At 44.1% G+C, this 9,145-nt stretch overlaps 1 protein-coding gene across 1 annotated transcript; it reads right to left on the bottom strand.

Annotated features, from left to right (window-relative positions):
* Positions 1-3,170: 3,170 nt before the first annotated feature.
* LOC112192511 lies at positions 3,171-3,646 on the bottom strand. The gene is made up of 2 exons (XM_024332269.1): positions 3,264-3,646; positions 3,171-3,180 (listed from the first exon to the last, which is right to left on the bottom strand). Exons 1-2 carry the CDS (start codon positions 3,644-3,646, stop codon positions 3,171-3,173), a joined length of 393 nt encoding a protein of 130 aa, XP_024188037.1.
* Between the last annotated feature and the right edge of the window lie 5,499 nt (positions 3,647-9,145).

Genomic DNA, 9,145 nt, shown 5'->3' with positions numbered 1-9,145 from the left:
AAAGAAATTTAACTTTTGTATTTCGCTTATAACTTTCGCAGTCAAACTCCGATTTTTACGTACCATATATGCACGCGCTTGGTTTAACGTCCTCTACAACTTTCATGAAGAATATTTTCTCAAATTTTGATCTGAACAAAAAATCGACTTTTAGGGCTACTAAAAGTACCGAAACGACAGTAAAAGTGAAAGTAAAGGTCGTTTACTGTCCAAATGACTAGTAAACCGGTAAGTTCAGGTTCAGGACGTTACATTGTTGCAATTTAGTCTTTTTGCAATGGTATCATGTGTGTATATGGTTACACACACACACACACACACACACCAGAGCGAGGCCTCACTATGAAATTAAAGTGCGTTTTAGAGTTTAGGGACATTTTTCGTTCGCATATCCACATCTCGAAAATTCAGTTTTTAGGTAGTAATGTATAAATCATCTCTGCAAAATTTCAGCCAAATTGATAGTTGTTAAGGCATTGATAACTGCCTTAAAGGTAGTATAGTTCAGGTTTGACAGAATCATTTCGTCCATTAGTTTAAGCAAGTTAGATACCTTAAAGATCATCAATTTGGCTGAAATTTTGCAGAGATGATCCATACATTAATAACTAAAAACTGAACGGTCGAGATGTGAATATGAGACCTAAAAGTGACCATAAACTCCAACATCGCACTTTAATTTCAAAGTGATGCCTCGCTATGGATAAATATTATATATATGTGTGTGTGTGTGTGTGTGTGTGTGTGTGTGTGTGTATATATATTTATATATAGAGGGCCCTTCCACTAAGGGAGCCCTTTTTTGGTCTTTTCTAGGGATAGGGCATTAGACAAACTTTTGCAATCATTACATTTTGCAATTTCAACTGTTCAGTTTTTAGGTCATAAACTCATAATGTGTAGATCACCTCTGCATATAGAGGTGGCAAACAGACTGCTAAGCATGAGAACGACACTGGCTTGGCACGCTTAAAAGAGGCCCGGCACGACCCAAGTCCGTTAGTGGCCCGACACCACCCGAGCACGTTAGAATAACAGGCCGGGTTGGGCCTAGGAATATTGGCCCATTGGCCTGGCCCGGCCCGGCCTGAGCACGACATATTGTGGGTCAGCCCGTTACAAACACAAAATTTCATTTTGTTTTTAAAAATATTGAAAAACCACAATGATGAGATTTGAATATTGGACATCTTTATTTAAAATCTCAAGACAATTCCACCATTGCTATTTCTTTATATTGTCAAAATAGTGAAATAAAACATTATATCCTTGTTTTGACATAAAGTATTTTTTCTAATCTCATAATAATACAACTATAGAATGAGGGAAAGAATAATATGATACTAAATTTTTATTATATTAATACAGATTAATCTCACAATAACAGATTATAACAGATTTGGTCACCTAAGGGACAGTTTTAAGGGACTGTGAGGGACAAATGCATCTTAACCACATGTATTAAATATAAAAGCAGAAATTATAATAACTTAAAACTGTGCATTTATTTTCAGTCGTCAGATTCACTTGTCCCTCACAGTCCCTTAAAAACTGTCCCTTAGGTGAGCATGCCTTCTCACCATAATATACTAAAAGCAATATATTTTGAGTTATTTTTTTCTTTCTTTCTTTCTTGTAGTGGAATATAAAAAATATTAGAAAACTAATCTTAAAAAGCTAAGATTAAGAAAAGCATTGTAGAACTTAATTTATTTTAATTTTCTAAATAGTTAAATACAATTAATTTTTATTTATTCAAATTAAGATTTTAAAATCGTGCTTTATAGTGGGTAGACACGAGCACAGCCCGACACGATATGGGCTCTGGCCGTGGGCCGGACTGGGCTTAATGATTAAGTAAATGAGCTGGCACAAATCCGGCACGATAATAAATGGACCGGCCCAAGCACGACTAGGCCCGCTTAAAATGGGCCGAGCCGGCCCGTTTGCCACCTCTATCTGCAAATTTTCAGTCAAATCGATGGTTATTAAGGTATCGAATAAGATTAAATCAACGGACGAACCAAATCTGTCCAACCTGAACCTTTCATACATATAATTGTAAATCGCAGTTTTGAATGCCTTAACGATAGATTCAAAGCATAACCGTTCATACATATCATTTAAATTTAAATATTTAATATATGTGACTAAGATCCACTTGTCCCTCACAGTCCCTTCATACTGTCCTTAAGTGAGCAAGCGTGATAGTTCTACATTATTATTTAAGATCATTAGTGCATCTCCAACAAAATAGTTAAAATTAATTATTTATAATGTTATCACGATTAAAATAAATACTTATACTTATGATAACTTTTAGTAAATGCTTATGTTTTTTTTTTTTGTTGACAGAGTAATAGAGATTTCATTTAATCCTAAAACTAGAACAACACATGCAAATAAACCTTATATGCTTGTACCCTAACTCAGTGGTTAAGCATGTAAAGGAATGCGAGTACTATCCACTAGTACAATGATGATCACTTATTTTAAGAGCCTACATAATTACAATTCTCAACGTACACTAAGAAAACTACCTTGAATCTCCTTTCGTCAATGCACTCAATTGTGGTACTCCACAAGATTCATTAACTTGGTGTAAAAAGAAACCCTAGTGTAGACTAAAGCCCACTACAATAGCAAGCCTAAGCTGGGCCTAAACCCACTACCTTAGCCAAACAAATAGTTAGGGCCCTTCGGTCCCCCTAGCTAATGACCCCTTTATTTACGTCCCCATGTCTCTCCCATGTGGGGACGAATTCTCTGAAGATAAAATGGATTATGGGAGTGAGTTCATTCCTGGGAAGAGGAAGAAGCAGATAGAGCAAAGGCCTCCTATTTATTTCCGTCCGCTAGGGAGTTATTGGGATTTAAAAACTAAATCTTAAAAACCCTAAAGCCCAAAAGAAAACCCAAGCCCAAGGTCCAACCCGTGACTTAGTGTCACGGGCCGAACTTTGCAATGCGCAAAGCGGACCGTGTGGCACTTGCTAGCAAGCAAGTCAGCCAAGTGAGTACCTATACTAGTTCACTAGTCCAAACTATGCCGAATAGGAACTCCTCCCCAAAGAGCATATCGGCCTTACATGAACATGACAGGAGGAAACATAAAAAAGGCCGAAGAGACTAATGCTAAAATAAAATAAATTACATAATTTGTAAATTGCCTAAACATCCCTAGCACACAAGCAAACCAACCAAAGGCTTGACTAATGACCTTGGACAAGGTTGCTTGCAGCATTACAAGTGTGGCCCCTAACATCCTCCCCCATTTAAGCTGTCGGCGCTCTCGACGACTGCTTTGGCCTTGAAGTCTTGAATCTTCTGCTGGAACTTCTTCTTCAGGAGCGCCGACTGCTTTGGCCTTAAAGTCTTGAATCTTCTGCTGGAACTTCTTCTTCAGGTCTTCAACATTCTCCCAACTGGTTTCTTCATCTCCAAGACCCTTCCACTTGACCAGGAACTGCTGGCATGGGCGCCTTGACACTCTAGTCACTCTCTCTGCTAGGATCTCCTCCACTTCTTTCGGCTTGGGTGGTCTGATGTCGACGTGCTCTCGAACAGGTTGGTTGCGTGCTTGATCTTCATGGTCTGGCTGGTACAGCTTGAGGTTGTTGACGTGGAAGACGGGGTGGACTCTCATCCAGGTGGGAGTATCGACTTTGTAGGAGCATTTCCCCACTTTAGAAATGATGGGGAGCGGTCCTTCATACTTTCAGAATAGTAGCTTGTCTCTAGAGCGCATGAACCTGAGTTGTTCCGGGAGCAGCTTGACAAGAACCATGTCTCCTGTTTTAAACTCCCTGGGCTTGCGACCTTCATCTGCCCATTTCTTCATTCTCCCCGCTGTTTTCTCTAGGTAGGCTTGAGCAATCTCGGCATTGGTCTTCCACTATTTTGTGAAGTTGAAAGCACATGGATTCGCTCCTTTGTAGACTTCTTGCACAGTATGAGGCAAGAGAGGCTGTTGGCCAGTGACAATTTCAAAAGCACTCTTGTTGGTGGATGAGCTCTTCTTCGAGTTGAAACAAAATTGTGCAACATCTAGCAATTGCGCCCAATTCTGCTGATTGGCATGAACGAAATGGCGCAAGTATTCCTCCAACATCCCGTTGAACCTTTCTGTTTGCCCATCAGTCTGTGGATGATAACTTGAAGATATGTTGAGCTCAGACCCGAGCAGCTTGAACAGCTAGGTCCAGAATGTTCCCGTGAACCTAGTGTCCCGATCACTGACAATGTTCTGAGGCACACCCCAATACTTCACCACATGTTTGAATAAGAGGCTTGCTGTATCTTTCGCCGAGCAATACTTTGGAGTTGGCCCAAAGGTGGCATACTTTGAAAACCTGTTAACCACTACCAGGATGCCTGATAAGTCTCCCACCTTCGGGAGGTTAGTAATAAAGTCAAGGGAGACACTCTCCCACGGGCGAGTCGGAATGGACAGTGGTTCCAATAGCCCTGGAGTCTTTTGACCCTCAATCTTGTCTTGCTGGCATGTTAAGCAAGTCTTGATGTATTCCGTGACATCGTCCCACATCTGGGCCCAATAGTAACCCTGCTTGAGAAGTGCATGGGTTCTCTGCCATCCTGGGTGACCTGCCCACAGGGTGTCGTGACACTCCCTCATGAGCATTCTTCGTAGTCCGTCAGCTCGCGGAACAAACACTCATCCTTCTTTGGCCATCAATATGTCATCCTTCATCCAAAACCGACGGCTCTTCCCTTCCTTCACCATTTTTATGAGGCATTGCGCCATGGGATCCTTCTCCAAACTCTCCTTAATACGTTGCTTGATGTCTGTGGCAATGATACTGCTCGACAAAGTGGCCAACACCTTGAGGGTGGCAAGGTCAGCCTTGCGACTTAGAGCATCAGCAACTTGGTTTGTGTGCCCAGTCTTGTGTTCGAACTGGAAGTCAAACTCTGCAAGAAACTCCTGCCACCTAGCCTGCTTTGGAGTTAACTTTGGCTGGGTCAGGAAGTGGCTGACGGCAGAATTGTCTGTCTTCACAAGGAACTTTACCCAACAAATAGTGTCGCCACGTCCTTAAACAGTGAATCACGGCTAGCAACTCTTTCTCTTGAGCCATGTATTTCCTCTCAGCTTCCGAGAGTTTATGACTTTCATACGCAATATGATGCCCCCGTTGCAGCAGAACACCTCCTAAGGCGAAGTCAGAAGCATCTGTCTGAACTTCAAACGGCTGATTCAGGTCAGGTAAGGCAAGGATCAGATCTTCCATCACGGCCTTCTTCAAATCTTGAAAGACCTTCTCACAATCACTACTCCAGTCCTATGTCACTCCCTTCTTCAAGAGCTCAGTTAAAGGGGTTGTCTTCTTTGAGTAGTTCTCAATGAAACGTCGGTAGTAATTAGCCAACCCAAGAAAAGAACGTAGCTCTTTCACATTCTTGGGGTTTTGACACTTCTTTATGGCTTCTACTTTCTCCATATCCATCCTGATTTGACCCCTTTCAATAACGTGACCTAGAAACTTAATGGTCACTTGCGCGAAAGAGCACTTCTCGAGCTTGACATACAACTGATTGTCCCGCAACCGTTGGAACACCAACTTCAGGTGCTCTATGTGTTCTTCTAGGGTGGAGCTGTATACCACAATGTCATCCAGATAAACTACCACAAACTTATCCAAGTACTCGTGGAAGACTTGGTTCATCAAGGTGCAGAATGTGGCTGGCGCGTTGGTCAACCCGAATGGCATTACCAAGAACTCGAAGGCTCCATAACGGGTGACGCACGAGGTCTTGTGTTCATCGCCTTATGCAATGAGAACTTAATAGTACCCCGAGCGAAGATCTAGCTTTGTGAAATATTTGGCACCATTGAGTTGGTCAAACAGATCTGCAATCAGAGGGATCGAGTACTTGTTGCGCACAGTGACTTTGTTAAGAGCCCGATAGTCCACACACAATCTCCAACTTCCATAATAGTTCTTTTGAAACAACACGGGCGCATCAAAGGGGGCTTTAGATGGCCTAATAAATCTTGCCTTGAGCAAGTCCTTAAGCTGCTTTAGAAGTTCCGCCAGTTCTGGGGGAGCCATTCTGTAAGGCCCCTTTGCAGGTGGTTTGGCCCCCGAAAGCAGTTCAATCTCATGGTCCACACTCCTTCTCGGAGGTAATTCCTTGGGAAGTTCGGGAGGCATCACATCTACATAGCTCTCCAATACCCCCTCGATCTCCTTCAGAATCACTTCTCCTTTAATCTCATCCCTTATCAGGGGAACCGCTACATAGGTAGGCTCATCACGCTTCACGCCTTTCTTGAACTGGAGGGCGGACAAGAGGCGGGGTTCACTTGGTTGTTCGATTCTTGCGGGAACCACACATGGCCTTTCTCCCATATTGAGCAAGTGTTGGGCACTAGGAATGGGAATGGCTTTGTTCGCCAACAGGAACTCCATTCCTAATATGACATCAAAGTCGTCCATCTGAACAACTATGAGGTCAGTCTTCCCTTGCCAGTGACCCAACTTGAGTGATACCCTTCGAGATAGGCCCGTTGTGGGTAAGGCCTTTGAGTTCACAGCTTTCATGCGGCCCACATCCTTCTCCAACTTCAGCCCCAACCTCCGAGCTTCAGCTTCTGACACAGTTGTGAGTGGCCCATATGTCAACCATCACGCTCTTGGCTCCTTTCCCACTAATACTACCATCTACGAACATCAAGCCTTTAGCTTGGGACTTCTTAGGTGATCATGGTTGTTTCTCCACCGCACCCAAGAATCTCAAAGCTCCCATATGACCAGGTTCCTCCTCAGGCTCTTGCTGATCTTCTATTCCCTTCGATTGAATATGAGCCTGTAGAGCAGAGAGAGCAGTCTTATGAGGGCATTCATTCACTCTATGAGGTCCTCTGCATAAGAAGCATGCTAGTGGCTTTGGAGCATAGCCCGAGGGATTAAAAGGTCAATGAGTGAAGACCCCTATCGAGGCAACAAGTTTGGATGTTGCCGTGTCCCTCGCGTTCACTGTTCTCTTGTCCCCTCCTCCTGAGTTGGAAAATTTGGATTCCGCTCCCCTACTTCTACTTGGTCCGGCCTTACATTTCTGTTGACATTCGCATTCAAAAACGGCTGAGTCTTCTTAGAAGAGTTCTCTTCGAATGTGTAGTCCGTCAACCTTTCAGCAGCAGCTTATGCGGAGGCCAAATCTTGGACCATCTGCCGCTGAAGTTCTGTCCTCGCCCATGGCTTTAAGCCTTCAAGGAAATAGAATAGCCGATCCTTCTCTGACATATCCGGGATGTCAAGCATGAGCACATAGAACTTGTTCACAAAGTCTCGGATGTTGTTAGTGTGCTTGAGCTCCCTTAGTTGCCGTCTGGCAATGTATTCGACATTCTCGGGGAAGAACTGAGCTTTGAGCTCCTTCTTAAGGTCTTACCAAGTGTCAATGGTGCATACTCCCCTTTGGATGTCATTATACTTGGTTCTCCACCATAGATTCGCATCTCCCGACAAATACATTGTTGCCATGTTCACCTTCACGTCTTCCGAGTCTGGCTTCACTGCTCGAAAGTATTGCTTCATATCAAATAAGTAATTCTCAAGCTCCTTGGCATCTCGCGCCCCTCCAAATTCTTGAGGTTCCGGTATCTTTACCTTCCTGTAGTCCGTCACAGGTTGGTTTCCCATCGCAGGGATGGTCAGGTTGAGCTTGGTACTCATCTCCACCAGCTCGTTCCTGAATGCATCAATGGTGGCTCGAACATCTTCTGCCATATTGTCCACCGTCACCTGGAGTATGTCAAGGGCATCACTCATTGCCCCATTTGCTCGTTCGGAACGGGAGTCTCTACCTCATTTCTCTCCCTTCCGCTTCCTCGAGCTTTACATTTTTCAAGGGCCACAACTCGGTCCTTTAGACTCTCCACCTCTATCATCCGCGCCGCCAACCCATCTAGGTCGACGCGGTCCAACACATTAGTGATATCAATCAACCTTTCGGGCACCCCCGCAAGTTCTCCGAGTTGCTGGTCATACCAATAGAATGTTTGTTGGTTTGTCATCTTGCCGGTCATCGTAGTGAGCTTCTTGAGCCGAGTTGGCTCTAATACCAACTGTCACGGGCTGAACTTTGCAATGCGCAAAGCGGACCGTGCGGCACTTGCTAGCAAGCAAGTCAGCTAAGTGAGTACCTATACTAGTTCACTAGTCCAAACTATGCCGACTAGGAACTCCTCCCCAAAGAGCATATCGGCGTTACATGAACATGACAGGAGGAAACATGAAAAAGGCCGAGGAGACTAATGCTAAAATAAAATAAATTACATAGTTTGTAAATTACCAAAACATCCCTAGCACACAAACAAACCAACCAAAGGCTTGACTAATGACCTTGGACAAGGTTGCTTGCAGCATTACATGTGCGGCCCCTAACACTTAACCTTGACCAGTCATCCCTCCTTGTCCAGAGACACCGTACGCACCAAACAAAACGAGCCGCCGCCTCGAGCAAGCCAGAGCCACAACTCCTGAAGGAACAGCCACCAGAAGGCATCGATGAATCTTGAGTAAACCAAAACAAGTTTGGGTCGCCGTCTCAAGCCGCCACCAACTTCCCCTAACTTAGCCATCCTCGCCGCCACCGACTGGGCATGATGTTAACCCAAACTAACGCCATGAATCTCCTCCCTCGAGATGATGCCCATGACCTCCATGCCTCAGAGAAGAAAGAACCTAAACTACGCCGCCACCGCAGTCAAACCTCAAGGCCAGCACACCATAAGCTAATAGGATATTAACACAAACCATTCCTGTCCGGCAAACGATACAACAACAGTGAAACAGAAACCGCCAACGCTGTCACCGACCGCCGATGGACGAGGGGAAAGATCACGGATTCCTCCTTGCCTCCGACTTGGGTTAGAGACGACCTTTTTTTTTGGCTGAATAAAAACATATGCTTATGCTTTTCAAAAACAAAAGATTATGCTAAAATGAAAATTGCTTCGGACTAAAAAAAAAAAAGAATAACTGCTAACCTTGGACCCTTGGTTTAGTGTGGGGTAGGTACGTGCATTGGTGTCCATTCCTCTACTAATCCATGTAGGCATGTACGTACGCATGGCAGTCTCAAAACGCAGCGTTTTATCCAAATCCCCTCACACTCT

Source organism: Rosa chinensis, chromosome 3 (genome assembly GCF_002994745.2).
Source record: "Rosa chinensis cultivar Old Blush chromosome 3, RchiOBHm-V2, whole genome shotgun sequence".
NCBI lineage: Eukaryota > Viridiplantae > Streptophyta > Magnoliopsida > Rosales > Rosaceae > Rosa > Rosa chinensis.
The sequence above is the reverse complement of the archived record's forward strand: the minus strand, read 5'-3'. Positions and strand labels throughout refer to the sequence as shown.

Coding starts and splice junctions, on each gene's coding strand:
- LOC112192511 (XM_024332269.1), bottom strand. CDS start 3,646: ATGAGAGTCCACCCCGTCTTCCACGTCAACAACCTCAAGCTGTACCAG.